The sequence below is a fragment of the Panthera leo genome, chromosome A3 (assembly GCF_018350215.1).
Source record: "Panthera leo isolate Ple1 chromosome A3, P.leo_Ple1_pat1.1, whole genome shotgun sequence".
Lineage (NCBI taxonomy): Eukaryota > Metazoa > Chordata > Mammalia > Carnivora > Felidae > Panthera > Panthera leo.
In genome coordinates, this window is record NC_056681.1 from 86,595,215 (window position 1) to 86,611,415 (window position 16,201).

The following is a 16,201-nucleotide window of genomic DNA, read 5'->3' on the forward strand; positions in this document are numbered from 1 at the left end:
GGAATAATTGAAAAGTGCTGCTTGGTAGGGCGGTCTAGGCCAATGCTTTTCAAACTACTGTGCAGACAGGTATTGGGGGAATTTTGTTAAAATGCAGATTCTGGCAGTAGGTGTGGAGTGGGGGCCTGAGACTGCTCCCAGATGATGCCCATGCTTATGGTTCCAGGATGATTCTTTTGAGGATCAGGGAGCTAACAAAATGCTTAGGAAAGAAACCTTTCCCATAGGACTCAGATATGGAAACAGGAAGTCAGTTGGCCTATCCCTCAGAGACCTGCCTATCTATCATGAGGCCAGGACTCGTAGCCTACAATCAAGGCTCTCCTTGCCTTTGAATGACTGAGTACATGTGTGAAGATCTGAGCGACCTTGCTGAAGAGAACCAAACACAAAGCTGAGTGTATAGGGAAGAAGCACCTGTATGTCCTGGGAGAGCGGCAGGGAGAGGTCATCTGGAAATGACAAGTCTAATGTTGGCTGGGCCACTAACCATCACACACACGCACACACACGCACAGAGTGTGGGTTGGAGTGCGATACTTCTCCCTAATGCAGTTGGATTATCTTTTCTCCAAGGAGACACCTCTTCTCCACTAGAGCTTACAGTTCAGAATCCAGGTATGGCTTGAGTACAAGTAATATACTTCATCCTAACAAACAATAGCAATCACTTCTGTAATGTGTTATCTCCAAACAGAAGAGCAGGTAGGGAAGTATTTTGTTGGAGTGATACATTTGCCTGTTTGAGCAGTTTGTCTTTAATTATTACCCTGACCTTTCTATCTTTGGCTAATCAACAGCTGACCTTCTGATGAAAGTGGATGCTATTTCCTAATTGTTTAACTTTGTGTAACTACAAGTTATCCTGTTTAATGATTTTAATGCTACATCTCTCATCACAGTAATTTCCCCTCTGCTTTTATCACAGAGGAACTTCTGCTTGGGTGACTGAACTCTGATCCTGATCTAGAGTCACGGCCATGGTAAGTTGGGGAGTGCCTCACCCTACCTGGTGCCAGGCACAGACAGGTACAGGATGTGTATGCAGGGACTGTTGACTTTACAGAGGATTGTTTGCTTAACAGAGGGGAGAGAGAAGGAAATGAAAAGGCAGTTTCTTTCTTTCCTTTTTTTTTTTTTTTTAAGCACTATTTTAATTCTTTCAGGGGTGGTGAGTAACTTGACCCTGAAAATTAATTCAAAAGATAATCCATTTAATCTGTGTGACATCCTGAGATACAGAAATAAGTTGTAGTTTTATCTCTGTGGGGGTACTACATGTTCATTTTAGGAATTTTCTGCAAATAAAAAAGAAAAAGAAAAACCCCACAGGTTCTACCTTTGGGAGACAAGTGCCATTCACATTTTGGTGTAACCTCATCAGGCTTATCAAGGGTGTTTGTTAGCCATATGGTCTTGTCATCTGCCTCCTGTTTTTGGCTGTGACTGGACTCCTCAGAGTTTCATTATCTGATCTTTGGGACAGGCAGGGAATTGGATCCCTTTGAGAGTTCCACAAAGTTCAATGCTCTTGTGGAAGCTGAGCCTCCTAGCTGCAAATAGGCTCTACCTGAGGCTGGCCATCTGCTCTCCTTCTCCCACCCAAATAAGGTTATCTGAACAGGCAGGTGGTTCTGGTTCCTGGTCTTCTCAGCAGAAATAATAGCAATAGAATCTTACACCTGGAGAGACCCAGAGTTTCCACCAGCATTAAATGGCCTCCTTTAGGAAGATAGACGTGTAAACTATCTTGAACAAATGGTAATATACTCATGACATTGTTTTACATTAGACATTCTACAATTTTCTTCATCATCCCTGACAGTCAAAACCTTGCCCATATCTACTCCAAATCCCTATGCATTATTTTAAAATTCATTTCCTTTAGGGGTGCCTGGATGGCTCAGTCGGTTAAGCGTCTGACTTTGGCTCAGGTCATGATCTTGCCATTGGTGGGTTCGAGCCCCGCTCTTTGCTGACAGCTCAGAGCCTGGAGCCTGCTTCAGATTCTGTGTCTTCCTACCTCTCTGCCCCTCCCCCACTTGCTCTCTATCTCTCTCTCAGAAATAAATAAACATTAAAAATTTAAAAAAAGAAAGTTTTACGGTGTCCTGACTTTGTGCCAGATGTGGTACTTGGCTCAGGGGACTCAAAGTTAATGGGACAGTCTTTCTGTCTGCAGTAAGCTCACAGGCTTCCGATATGCAAAGCCTGTAACCAGGTGACCTTTTAGTGTACTTTCCACTCGAGGAAAATTACCTCAGTTTCTCTCATCTTTCCTCCTAGGGCCTGTTTTCCATCATCGCTGTTATTTATTGGACAGATAAAAGATTTTTTAAAGAGTAGGAAAAACACAACATAGTCACAATATTGTAATTCCCAGTTGTTGTCCATCATTTTATTTTAGACCCTACTCACATGTATAATAATTTTCAAACAGTAGTAATAAGCATAAATAACAGTTATGTATTCATTATAATCTTCACTTTGCTAACATGTTTATATTATATTTTGTGGCATATTAAAATCATTTATTCTAGATGGTGGAATTATGGCTGTTTTAATTTTCTTCTTAATTCTTTTTTTTTTAATTTCCCAAATCTCTACAATGACCATATGATACATTTCTAAAAACAAAATGTTTTTGTGTTTATTTTATTTTTGAGAGAGAGAGCATAAGGTGGGGAGGGGCAGAGAGAGAGAGCGAGACACAGAATCCAAAGCAGGCTTCCAAGCTCTGAGCTGTCAGTGCAGAGCCTGATGCGGGGCTAGAACCCACGAACCATGAGGTCATGACCTGAGATGAAGTTGAATGCTCAACTGACTGAGCTACCCAGGTGCTCTGAAAATATATTTTAAAGGCTACCAGGGGCACCTAGGTGGCTCAGTCGGTTAAGCGTCCGACTTTGGCTCAGGTCATGATCTCGCGGTCCATGAGTTCGAGTCCCGTGTTGGGCTCTGTGCTGACTGCTCAGAGCCTGGAGCCTGTATCAGATTCTGTGTCACCCTCTCTCTCTGACCCTCCCCCGTTCATGCTCTGTCTCTGTCTCAAAAATAAATAAACATTAAAAAAAAATTTTTAAAGCTACCGTATTCAAATATTTAAAAGATTTTTAAAATAGATGTTTAATTTACATATAGTGAAATGCACCACTCTTAAGGTTACTGGTAGATGAGTTTTGACAAATATATGGACCATATAACCTACTCCTCTATCAAGATAGATAGAACAGGGGCACCTGGGTGGCTCAGTTGCTTAAACATCCAACTCTTGATTTCAACTTGGGTCATGATCTCACAGTTTGTAGGACTGAACTCTGCATAGATCTGTGCTGTCAGTGCAGAGCCTGCTTGGAATTCTCTCTATCTCCCTGTCTCTCTGCCCCTCCCCTGCTCATGCCCTCCCTCCCCTCAAAATAAATAAATAAACTTTTTTTTTTTTTTTAAAGAAGCTAGAACATTTCCTCACTCCAGGAAGTTCATTTATGCTCTTCCTAGTCAGTTCCCATGCTACTTCCACTCCACCCCAGAAATGTAACCTCTCTTCTGATTGTTATTACCATGGATTAGCTTCAACTGTTCTAGAGCATTCTATTAATGGCATCATAGAATATGTACTCTTTTACGTCTGGCTTCTTTTGCTGGGTGTTATATTTTTGGCAATCCATCCTTGTTGCTGTAAGTATCAGCAGTTTGTTCCTTGATTCCTTTTTTATTGCTGATTAGTATTTGTTGGGGGATCATCATCAAAAAAGACATGACCACTGACTGACCCATAAGCTGGACCTGGCCAATCGAAGGCTCCTCACTCCCTCTCCTGCTTTTGGAATGTGGGTCCCACTTATGCTCCCAGAGGCTGCTCCAAGGATATAGCCCTGAGATGGCAATGTGTTGAAGACAGCTGCACAGTGTATGTGACTGAGCCCATTTAGGACCTCTTTATAAACTTTTAAGATTTGGAGGATGAGTGCAGGGATCAGTTTGTCTTGCTGCAGCCCAAGACGAGCCTCATATGTAAGTTCCTTTTGCTAATGTTAAAAGTGTCACCTACAGACGTGGAGTGGCCTGCCTCTTTCTTCAGTCTCTGCCTGTTCTCTGCCTGTGGGGCTAAGTTTCAGATTATACCCAGAAAGCTCCTGAGGAGGTTGTGAACCTACAATATTCCACTGTATTGTATTCCAGTTTTTGACATTATTACCTTCCTGATTATTGTAATAACTGAATAATATTTCATTGATTGTGATCTAACACCTGTTTCTAGCTGCTCATTTTTGTTATTCTTTCCTACATCACCCCTGTTTCCTTTGCTGCCACAAGAATCCCTCCTGAGACTCCTTTGGCTTCCCAGAACGGATAATAGTACATTATGCCTTGGAATTTGATCAATACAGTGACTTTAGGGCTAACCAGAACAAATTTTCTCAGCTTATCTTTTTCCGGGAAGAATGAGTCACTAAGAATGTTAATTGATAAGCTGAAACATCTTTGCAAATCCCTCCATCGATTCATCTTGTTAGATATTAGTTTTAATCCCACAGTAACGTCCCTCAGCAATGCAGTTTGTGTTAAAGTCAACTGCAGAGTTTGGGCACCATCCAAAATTTTTTCAATACTGAAGCTCCAAAAGAACCCTGTGGAGTATTTCACTCGGAAAGCTGTCTCATAGTGGAGCCAGCGGCTAAGTTAGGCCATGTTGGAATTTTGACAGCAAATCACCAGTTTGCTTGTTGCTACTGATACACAGTGGAAGAATTAAAGTACCTGTATTCATTTCCTAGGGCTGCCATAACAAAGTCCTGCAAACTGGGTGGCTTAAAATAATAGAAATTGGATGTCTCACAGTTCTGGAGGCCAGAAACCCGAAATCAAGGTGTTGGCATGGCCAGAATCCCTCTAAAACCTGTAGGGGACTCCTTCCTTGCCTCTTTCTAGCTTCTGGTGGTTTGCTGGCAGTCTTAGGCATCCTTTGGCTTGCTGCTGCTTAACTCCTGTGTGTGTCTTCATGTGCCATCTTCTTTTTTTTTTAATCTTTTATTTTTTTTTTATGTCTACTTATTTTTGAGAGAGAGAGAGAGAGCGAGCATGAGTAGGCAAGGGGCAGAGAGAGAGGTAGACACAGAATCCGAAGCAGGCTCCAGGCTCTGAGCTGTCAGCACAGAGACCAATGTGGGGCTCAAACTCACAAGCCATGAGATTATGACCTGAGCCGAAGTTGGATGCCTAACCAGCTGAGCCACCCAGGTGCCCATGGTTTTTTCTTTTTTCTTTCTTTTTTTTTTTATTCCTTCTTCTTATAAGGACACCAATCATATTGGATTAGGGACTCACCCTACTCCAGAATGACCTCATCTTAATTTAATTAATTACATCTGCAATGACCCTATTTCCAAATAAGGATACATTCCGAGATACTGGGGTTAGGACTTCAACATATCTTTTGGGGAGGTTACAATTCAGCCTGTAATAGTGCCCAAGGAAGTTAATTTCATTGGTTTCTACTTCCCTCTGTCAGGTGTATAGAGGGAGGTAACTAAGTATTAGATGCTGATTATGTTAGATATCTAATATATCTAGTATTTTACCTAGATATCTAGATAAATATAGTAGGTGAAAGCTTGGATTTTCAGCACATAAGGCCCACACTCTCTGGTACCTAAGGCCTTTGGATGGACTTGATGTGAGCCACAGTGATCAAAGTCTGACTTACTAGAGAACCACCCTAAGGGCATAAAAATCTTCTATTCCTTTATTTTTTTTTTAATGTTTATTCATTTTTTTTGAGAGAGACAGAGCGTAGTGGGGGAGAGGCAGAGAGAGAGGGAGACACAGAATCCAAAGCAGGCTCTAGTCTTTGAGCTGTCAGCATAGAGCTGGATGAAGGGCTTGAACTCACAACTGCGAAATCATGACCTGAGCTGAAGTCGAACGCTTAACCGACTGAGCCACCCAGGCACCGCCTCTATCCCTTTAGATGGTTGATGTTATACCTTTGGATCAAGTTAAATCATCAGAGAGCCTTAGATATATTCTACGCTGTTTTTGCTACCTGTACAAATGCTCTATTCTGGATTTTGCTTTGGCATCATTGCCACATAAGCTTACGTTAAGAGATATTATCAGAAATAGATATAAGAATCTCACTCTTCTATTTAGTGTAGAGATGTTGTTGAAGTCATATATTTTTTTTAACGTTTATTTATTTTTGAGACAGAGAGAGACAGAGCATGAACAGGGGAGGGTCAGAGAGAGGGAGACACAGAATCTGAAACAGGCCCCAGGCTCCGAGCTGTCAGCACAGAGCCCGATGCGGGGCTCGAACTCACGGACCGCGAGATCATGACCTGAGCCGAAGTCGGCCGCTTAACCGACTGAGCCACCCAGGTGCCCCGAAGTCATATTTAATAATAGTGGTGATGATGATAGCCATTGAGTTTGAGTTTTTGTTTTAGGGTATTCTGTTTGCTGGACTCTGTGCTAAGTGCTTTGTTATATTATTCTGCTTCATTATTACAACAACTGTGTGAGTGGATATCATTATTCTTAATGTACAGGTGAGAAAAATAAAACTTCCCCTATAGACAACATAGGTAGAAAGGGTTGAAGCCAAGACTCAAAGCCAGGTCTATCCCCACTCCGATGTCTGTGTCCCCTCCTACTAAGCTTTACTACCTCTCACTGTAGCCCACGGTGTCTCCTTTGCAAAGTACCCACAAATGAAATCTCCCCCAATATTAGAATTCCCTTTATAGTGTTTGTGACCCCCAGAATGATGTAAAAGAGACAGAACTGTCTCCATGAATATTAGATTTTACTGGATCATGGGCACAAGGCTATGGGTACATTTTAACCAAGGCTTATATGAGATGTAATACCCTTCTCCCTTTGCAGTAATTCATATCATCTCCCTGTTCTGTTGCCTCCCATCACCATAACATCCTACCACCATTTAACAAAAGGGGCATTATCAGGAAAGTCAGGAAAACTAGACTTACTATGTGACCTGAGCCCTAAATTTAGCCTTGGCTATCTCTTCTTACCCTCAGCTTGTGAGCTCTTAGCATCTTAAAAGCACATAGCACCAGTTAAGGACAAAGGAAGGTATTTATCTCAGTGTAAACTCTATTGACATCTGGGCACCAAGAATATCACTTAGGGGTGCCTGGGTGGCTCATTCCGTTGAGAGGCTGACTCTTGGGTTTGGCTCAGGTCATGATCTCATGGTTCATGAGATAGAGCCCCACGTCCTGCTTGGGATTCTTTTTCTCTTTCCCTCTTTCTCTGCCCCTCCTCTGCTTGCATGCATGCTCTCTCTCTCAAAATAAATAAATATACATTTTTTAATTAAAAAAAAAGAATATCACTTAGATCCTTCTCCATTGCAATCTAAGCCAATCAAATGCACACCATAATGGCAGACACCTGACAGATTAACTAAAGGAAAGGAGATGAGGCAGAACAATTTTAGTGCTGTTATGAATAATTAGGTCATTTAAAAATTATTGCACTTATTTATTTTGAGAGAGAGAGCAAGTGGGAGAGTAGCAAAGAGACTGGAAGAGAGAATATCTGAAGCAGGCTCCACACCATCAGGCTCTGCACCAGAGTCTGATGCAGGACCTGAACCCACAAACTATGAGATCATGACCTGAGCCGAAACCAAGAGTCAGACATTTAAGCAGCTGAGCCACCGAGGCACCCTAATTAGGTCATTTTTTTTTTTTTTTTTTAATTTTTGGGACAGAGAGAGACAGAGCATGAACGGGGGAGGGGCAGAGAGAGAGGGAGACACAGAATGGGAAACAGGCTCCAGGCTCCGAGCCATCAGCCCAGAGTCCGACGCGGGGCTCGAACTCACGGACCGCGAGATCGTGACCTGGCTGAAGTCGGACGCTTAACCGACTGCGCCACCCAGGCGCCCCTAATTAGGTCATTTTTAAAGAAAAGAAAACAGAATTCAGAATATCAAAATATAGGTTGCTAAAGGCCTTTATAATGCTTAGTGTCAGACACAGAGGGAAAGATATATTTAAAACCAAAGCTAGTTTGATTCTACCCCTTACTGCTAAATCAGGGAGCCCAGAGAGCTCTAGTAATGCAGATGTCCTCTCTGTAAACTCAGTACAAAGAGAAGCTGAGCGTTTCTTGGACAACTGGTCTCTTTTCCTTTTATAGACCCAGTGAGTCTCATTGCCGATTACAATTCCCTCTTACTTTGGCTTCTGTGCAGAAAAATCTGTGGCTTCCCTCTAACAACTACACAGGCTCTTAAGGTTTGCATTGTTTTCCTTCCCACCTCCCTAGTTTTACCTTAGTTTTCTGTGTTTTATACCCTGTCACTGAATTTCCACAACTACTTATTTATTTTTTATATTTAGTTATATGTATTTCTTTACACTACCTTCCACCACATAAATCACATATTAATACATCAGTAAATACATTCACAATATCCAGGGCACCTTGATCTTAATCAGTAAATTATCTCTAAATCATAATCCAACTGAGATGGTCCCTACTGGTCATTAGCCTATGTTTTGTTTGCTGATGTTTTTAGTTTTTAATTTTTATTTGAAGAGGGTCAGGCTAACTAATTTTTATTTTTTATGTATTTATTTTAAAAAATTCCAGTATAATTAACATACAGTGTTACATTTGTTTCAGGTGTACAATATAGTGATTCAACAATTCTTTACTCAGTACTCATAATAATGAGTACTCTTAATCCCCTTCACCTATTTCCCCCATCCCCCCCCCCACCTCCCCTTTGGTAACCATCAGTTTGTTCTCTAGAGTTAAGATTCTGTTTTTTTGTTCATTCATTTGTTTTGTTTCTTAAATTCCACATGTGAGTGGCATCTGTAGTATTTGTCTTTCTCTGACTTACTTAACATAATACTGTCTAGATCCATGCTGCAAATGGCAAGCTTTCATTCCTTTTTTATAGCTGAGTAACATTCCATTGCATTATATATACCACATCTTTTTTATCCATTCATCTATATGGATGGACACTTTGGTTGATTCCATATCTTGGCTATTGTAAATAATGCTGCAGTAAACATAGGGTGCATATATCTTTTTCAATTAATATTCTCATTCTTTGGATAAATACCAGTAGTGGAATTACTGGATCATATGGTAGTTATATTTTTACTTTTTTGAAGAACCTCCAAACTATCTTCCACAGGGGCTGCACCAGTTTGCATTTCCATCAGCAGCAATGAGGGTTCCTTTTTCTCTACATCCTCACCAACACTTGTTGTTTCTTGTGTTCTTAATTTTAGCCATTCTGATAGGTGTGAGGTGATAGCTTGTTTTGGTTTTGATTTGCATTTCCCTAATGATGAGTGATGTTGAGCATCTTTTCTTGTGTTTGTTGGCCATACATATGTCTTATTTGGGAAAATGTCTATTCATGTCTTCTGCCCATTTTTAATTGGATTTATTGGTGTTCTGTTTTTGTTTTTTGGTTTTTTTTTTGTTTTTTTTTTTTTTTTGGTGTTGAGTTGAATAAACAATGTATATTTTTTGGATATTAACCCCTTAATAGACATATCATTTGCAAATATCTTCTCCCATTCAGTGGGTTGTGGCTTTGTTTTATTGGTGGTTTCCTTCACTGTGCAAAAGCTTTTTATTTCGGTGCAGTCCCAGTAGTTTAATTTTGCCTCATCTCTCACGCTCACTGCCGTATCCCCAGCAGCTAGAATAGTGTCTGACCCATGGTAGGTGCTCAGCAGGTGTGTGCTGAATGAGATGATGGCTCTCAGTCACATCTTTCTCTGTGTGCTCAGGCATCCAAAGGAGGCACCGTCAAAGCTGCTTCAGGATTCAGTGCCACTGAAGATGCCCAAACCCTGAGGAAGGCCATGAAGGGGCTTGGTAAGTGTCCCATGGGGGTAAACGCTCTCTTGTGTGTTGTATATCACAGAGTCACAGAAAGGGTGCTGTGACCACTGGCAAAAAAAATGAGTAGGTCTCTAAGAAAATACAGTGGGAACAAGTTGGCTTTTCAAGACAAATGGGACAGGAGGACATTAATTACTCACTTATATTACAGAATTTAACATTTAAGGCACTCATTCTGGATTGCCCCAATTATTTAAATCTGTTTTGCATTACAGCCATATGAATCTATATGTAAAACTTCAGAAATGTATTTGTTTTCCAATTAGTGCCGTATATGTACAGTGTCGTAAGGTTTACAAAGCACTTTCACAAATATTATTTCAATGGGTATACACAACAACCCAGTAATTTAGTGAAAGCGGCTATTGCTATTGTTATTTTCACCCCATTTCACAGATGTAAAACTGAGACCCAGAGAAGTTAAGTCGCCTAAGAAGTGAAACGAAACCACAGCAGGCAGAGGCCTCTGGTGGGTGTAGTCATGTGGGCATACTGCAGGCTGCCCTGGGTTAGCCTCTTGCCTGGGTGGACATTTGGCCAGAGAAGTGCCCATGGTTTGTAGCTGCTATTATAATCTCCTTGAGATATTTGGATAAAAACATTTGGTCACACAACTTTATTTCCCAATTTTTCTCCTCCCAAACAGCTCATTTTAGTTAGCCCCAGTGTTACTAACAGTAACAGCGACAACAACAATAATAGAGAATATTTATTAAATTCTACTATGCATCAGACACAATGCATTACATAGATTATCTACAAACACATTATGGGGAATATAACAATCAACAGTTTGTTTTACTGACGGGAAGTTGAGAGTTAGAGAGGTTAGCTTATGTGCCCAACATCTCGGAGCTAGTAAGTGTTAGAGTCAGGATTCTAGGCAATTCCAGGCAGTCAGACCTAGGCAGTCTGACTCCAGAGCTGTAGTTTACGTCACTATACTATCCTGCTGCCCTCCTCTGAACAGATTGTTGTTCTGAATCTAACATCCTTCTCATTTTCCCTTCTTCATAAATAAGATGGAAGATGTCCATGGCCCATCCTTTTTCCATGTTATCCTGCTTCTTTGGTATATAGCAAGAACACTGTAGTTCAGAATGTGGACCACATGGCATTCAGAATTCTCAAAATAAAAGTCAGGAGACATTTGATAGCCAATTCTTGTCAGTGTCTGCTGTGTGGGCCAATGCAAGGCAGACAGTGGGAGGAGACAAGCATTTTAAAACCTAGTCCAGGGGCGCCTGGGTGGCTCAGTCAGTTAAGCCTCTGACTTTAGCTCAGGTCATGATCTCAGTTAGTGGGTTCGAGCCCCGCATCAGACTCTCTGCTGTCAGCACAGAGCCCCTTCAGTCCCCCTCTCACTCTGTCCCTCCCCCACTCGTTCCCTCCCGCGCTCTCTCTCTCTCAAATGAGTAAGTCATAACTTAAAAAAAAAAAAAAAAAGAACCTAGTCAGCTAGTCCATGGATGCTAGATGGGTAAGGCATGCATGGAAACAACTATAATAATATGATAATAGCTATCACAATATGATAGTGATAGGAGGGGTGCAAATAAGATCCCATTAGGTTCACAAAGGAGATCGCATTTAATTTGGGAGCATCAGGCAAAACTTCTTGGAGGATGCAGAATTTGAGAGGGACTTTGGGAGATAAGTTGTTTCAGTAGAGATAAGAGAGAATGTGTTTCGGGTGAGTGGAATAGCATAAGCAAAGGGCATGGGGTGAGTGTGAGCACTGTCCATTTTCCAGTTTAGCTGAGGCTTAGGGGGAGTCACAGTGAATACACAGAAAGGTGGCTTGTGGCAGGAGGTACTTGCAAAGCAGGAGGTGGCTGCTACCAAAGGGAGGTCCTGGGGTTGCTACTGAGAAGACCATCTGTAGAATCATAGGCATGGGGGGGATGGCCCAAAGGCACTGGCCAGGAAACCAGTGCCACAATCATGACACTACGTGGAACAGTTAGGGAGACATACAAACTAGTAGACTGAGAATGAAGGAGGTCAGGAGAAAGGAGTGTAGTACAGTTGGATCAAGTATAATAATTGAAGAGCTAAGTCTGTGAATTTGGCTGCCTGGTATCCTTTCGTGTGGATAGTTACAATAGTGAATGGGATATTGCAGAAAATCTCAAATGCCAGACTGCCATTCCTGTAGTAAATCCAGCAGACAGTGGGGGGCCCTTGTGTACTCCTGAGCAGGGGAGAGACACCATCAGAGTTTTTCTTTATAGGAAAATGAATCTGACAAGACTTTGGAAAGACCAATTAGGAGGGAGGTAAGAATACCAGTTAGCAGACTTTGCAGTTGTCTAAGACCCTAAAATCCTGAATTGGAGTGGTAGTGGTAGGAATCAAAGAGGGGGCAGATGCAAAAAAGATTTTAGAGTTAGATTTTGTATGTCTTGGCAAGAAATTTGAATGTGGAGGATGAGAGGGCAGTAAAAAAAAAAAAAAAAAAAAAAAAAAAGCTATGGGGTGCCTGGGTGGCTGACTCTTGATTTCATTTCTGCTTAGGTCATGATTTCACAGTTTATGGGGTTGAGTCCCACCTCAGGCTCGGTGCTGAGCATGGAATCTGCTTGAGATTCTCTCTCTGCCTCTGCCCTTCTCTCCTGCTTGTGCACTTGCTCCTTTCTCTCCCTCCCAAAATTAAAAAAAATTTAAAAAAAAATCAAAGCTGTTTTGAGGGTTCAAACTTGACTGACTGAAAGAAGAAAAATGGTGTTTTTTACAGAAACAGGGGTGGGCATAAAATGGACCTTTTCCCGCTGAAAGTTCTGAAGGAGAACAGGATGATTGTATGTACTATACCTGTTCTCCTTCTCCTTCTTCTCCTCCTCCTCCTCCTCCCCCTCCTCCTCCACCGCCACCACCTTCTTCTTCTTCCTTCTTCTTCTTCTTCCTTCTTCTTCCTTTTAAGAGAACAGAAAGTAGGTCCCTAAGATGTGTAAACAAAGTTTTACAGCTTCCTCCCTATAGCTTGCACTTTTCTGGATCTCTAATCTTGCAAAGAATGACTCTGATAAATCTATATTTTTTCATTTCTCTCTGAAATATCCCAATAGAAGTTCTTCTCTAGTCCATCACAACTCCCCATACAGGATGAACCATGGGGAAGCAGAAAACTCACCCAACATACATGAACATCTAGCTGTTACTAAGACGAGGCACCAGTTTTGAAAAATCAGAATAAAGCCCCGCCCCCCCCACCCGTCTCCCCTGGTAAAAGCTGCTTCAAGAAACAGGCAGGCAAAATTTAAGCCATTGAAAACTTGTAATTCTCATTATAAAGTTTTGGTAGGATATTGCGTGGTGGGAACTCATCAGCAGTTATAAAAAGGGAACCATCTGAGGTCAGGAAAGAGAGCTTTGAAATGAAAAACACATTTATGGATCTCTAAGTACAGTGCATGCAATGAGCAACCCATAAAACCCTGCACGTGCCAGGTGAAATAGGTGAAGGGGATTAAGAGTGCACTAGTGATGAGCACTCACTGATGTATGGAAGTGTTGAATCACTATATTGTACACCTGAAACTAATGTCATACTATATGTTAATTATACTGAAATTAAAAAAAAAAACTGCAAAGTGCTGAGTGAGAGTCTGAATTGTTTCCAAACTCAGAGGAAATGATAACAAGATTAAAAATAAGGAGAGAAGGGGCAACTGGGTGACTCAGTCACTTAAGCTTCCAAGCTCAGCTCAGGATATGATCTTTTGGTTCGTGAGTTCAAGCCCCATGTCTGGCTGTGCACTGACAATGTGGAGCCTACTTGGGATTCTCTTTCCCTCTCTCTCTGCCCCTCCCCCACCTGCACATGCGTGCGCTCGCTCTCTCAAAATAAATAAACTTTTTTAAAAAATGAGGAGAGAAAAGGCAAGAACATAGAAGATCCAGGAGAACCAAAGACATGAAGAGAATTGCAGAGGAGGGGGAAAAGCCCGATCCCAGTCAGCATTTAGTGAATATTTAGTAACTGTGGGGCATTGTGCTAAGGAAGTCACGTGCTTGTTTTATTGCCCGCTTGCAGCAGCTCTGTAAGGGAAAGTGCTATGGTCACTTACATTTACGGGTAAGGAAACTAATGCTCAGACAAGTTAGCTTCTTTGTTCAGTGGTAAAAAGTTGATTAAAGGAGGGCTAAGACTCACATCTAGTGTCTGGTTCCCCCAAAAAATAGACAAACCTACTGAACAAGGACCTCTTTTCTTTTTTTTTTTTTAATTTTTTTTTTAACATTTATTTATTTTTGAGACAGAGAGAGACAGCATGAACGGGGGAGGGGCAGAGAGAGAGGGAGACACAGAATCGGAAGCAGGCTCCAGGCTCTGAGCCATCAGCCCAGAGCCCGACGCGGGGCTCGAACTCACAGAGCGCGAGATCGTGACCTGAGCTGAAGTCGGACGCTTAACCGACTGAGCCACCCAGGCGCCCCAGGACCTCTTTTCTTAAAAAGGTGTAAGTTTGGGTAACGCCAGTGTCCTCGCAGGAACCTGTTTTCTCATTCCTCTCTCAAAGCACCTCACTCACTGTCCCCGCTCTCTGCCAGGCACCGACGAAGATGCCATCATCAGCGTCCTTGCCTACCGCAGCACGGCCCAGCGCCAGGAAATCAGGACGGCCTATAAGACCACCATCGGCAGGGTAGGCCGCAGCCTCTCCGGGTCTCTTCCCGATCTAGATTCTTGAAGTGGCCTTGTGTTTTCAAAAGGTGGACCCTTGCCTCATTTAAAGATGTTCTTAAGAAAAAACAGTTTCAGCATGTTACCTCCACTGTCCTTAGCCAGGAGTGATTTCTGGGAGCCCTTGGTTCCCAGAGCTCAAGCCAACCTTGGTGTCTTCCCACCCAGCCTCTTGTAGGGACTTGGTTGCTCGGTGGATTCCACCACCGCCCTTGTGAGCCAGGCAGGGCTGAGCCTCCAGCGTTGCTTTCCTGATCCTGGTCAGCCTTCTTTTAGGCCACGGTGGATAAAGCAGTATTTAAATCTAGTTTGTTTTGAATACGCTCTCCTAGGATTTAGTCTATTTTGACTCTTCCACATAAACCCATCATTCCTTTGATGATTCTCAGTTGGGGGACACCCCCTCAAATTCTAGAATGGGGTTGTGACTATGTATATAATTTGTTAGCTTATGGATTCACGGGGTGTTCACTCACGCCTTCTAGTTTGAATCCTGCACCCCCGGGGGACCCTATTTCAAACTCTTGTTTTCAATAACTCACTCACCAGAGCCATTCCACCCAATCTTTCCTCATCACTGAAAACCTGTCTGTGTGGTGAATCTTTTTACTGAGTGAGGAAATGTTATCAATGAGTGTTCTAGGTCTCAGAGTACAGTAACTCTGATAAAAATTTCTATCCTGGAGAACCTTACAGCCAGACTGCAGCTGTTTCTCGAAGACTGGCCCTAAGCTCCTGGCTGGGACAGAGCTGGCTCAGCATTCCCCAGCACATCTGCAAGCAAACTTTGGCTGGGACCCCAGTAGGGAGTGGGATTATTCATAGCTCAGACTATCTTTTGAGCATTTGAAACTCTTCTCCATCCCAGAGTCCTTTAATGACCATAAACGAGTGTGAACATGCATGTAATGCGTGAACTGGAATAGTTAGCCTCAGAACTAAGCTAATCTGATGACAATTTGTTAAGATGACCAGCATTAATGAGTTGAGCCCTAATTTATTTGTTCATTTATTCATTCACTATGTGTGGATGTGACCTAAAAATATGCACAAGAGATTGAAATACAGGGAGGGCTGTGCAGTCAGGTTTGTGAGAATCAGAGATCTGACTTAAACGGTATCTCAGCTCCTTATTTTGGTTGATCTTGAGCAGGGTCTTAAACTCTCTGACCTGTTCTAGGAGGAAATGTAAATGAACATCTTTAGAATTTGGTCCTTTGTCCAAAGAATTACATTTCTTTTTAGGAATTGAATCTTAAGAAATAATCATGAATGATCCCAAAGATATAGCTAAATGCGTGTGTACATAATGGCACAAAAATAGAAACAAGGGACTGATTAAATAAATTATATTGCATCTACATATAGAAATTTCAGCAGCTGTTAAAAATGTCATACGTGATTATTGACTTGGAAATATATTCAAAGTATATTGCTGAGTGAATACATTTAAGTCAGTGTCTACAGACTTTTTGATCTCAAGACCCTTTTACACTCTTATTGAGGACTTTTTTTGTTTTTGTGGAATATATCTATTGATATTTACCATACTAAAAATTAAAACTGAGGCATTAAAAATATGTATTTGTTAATTTATTTAAAAAA

At 41.8% G+C, this 16,201-nt stretch overlaps 1 protein-coding gene across 2 annotated transcripts in view; it reads left to right on the forward strand.

Annotated features, from left to right (window-relative positions):
* ANXA4 (annexin A4) overlaps positions 1-16,201 on the forward strand; it is a 94,720-nt gene that overhangs the window by 56,968 nt on the left and 21,551 nt on the right. For both annotated transcript variants that reach the window (XM_042932569.1, XM_042932568.1), the window contains exons 2-4: positions 929-983; positions 9,795-9,882; positions 14,464-14,558. In XM_042932569.1, coding sequence (XP_042788503.1) covers positions 981-983; positions 9,795-9,882; positions 14,464-14,558 — 186 coding nt within the window. In that variant the 5' untranslated portion in view covers positions 929-980. The remainder of the gene's footprint in view (positions 1-928; positions 984-9,794; positions 9,883-14,463; positions 14,559-16,201) is intronic.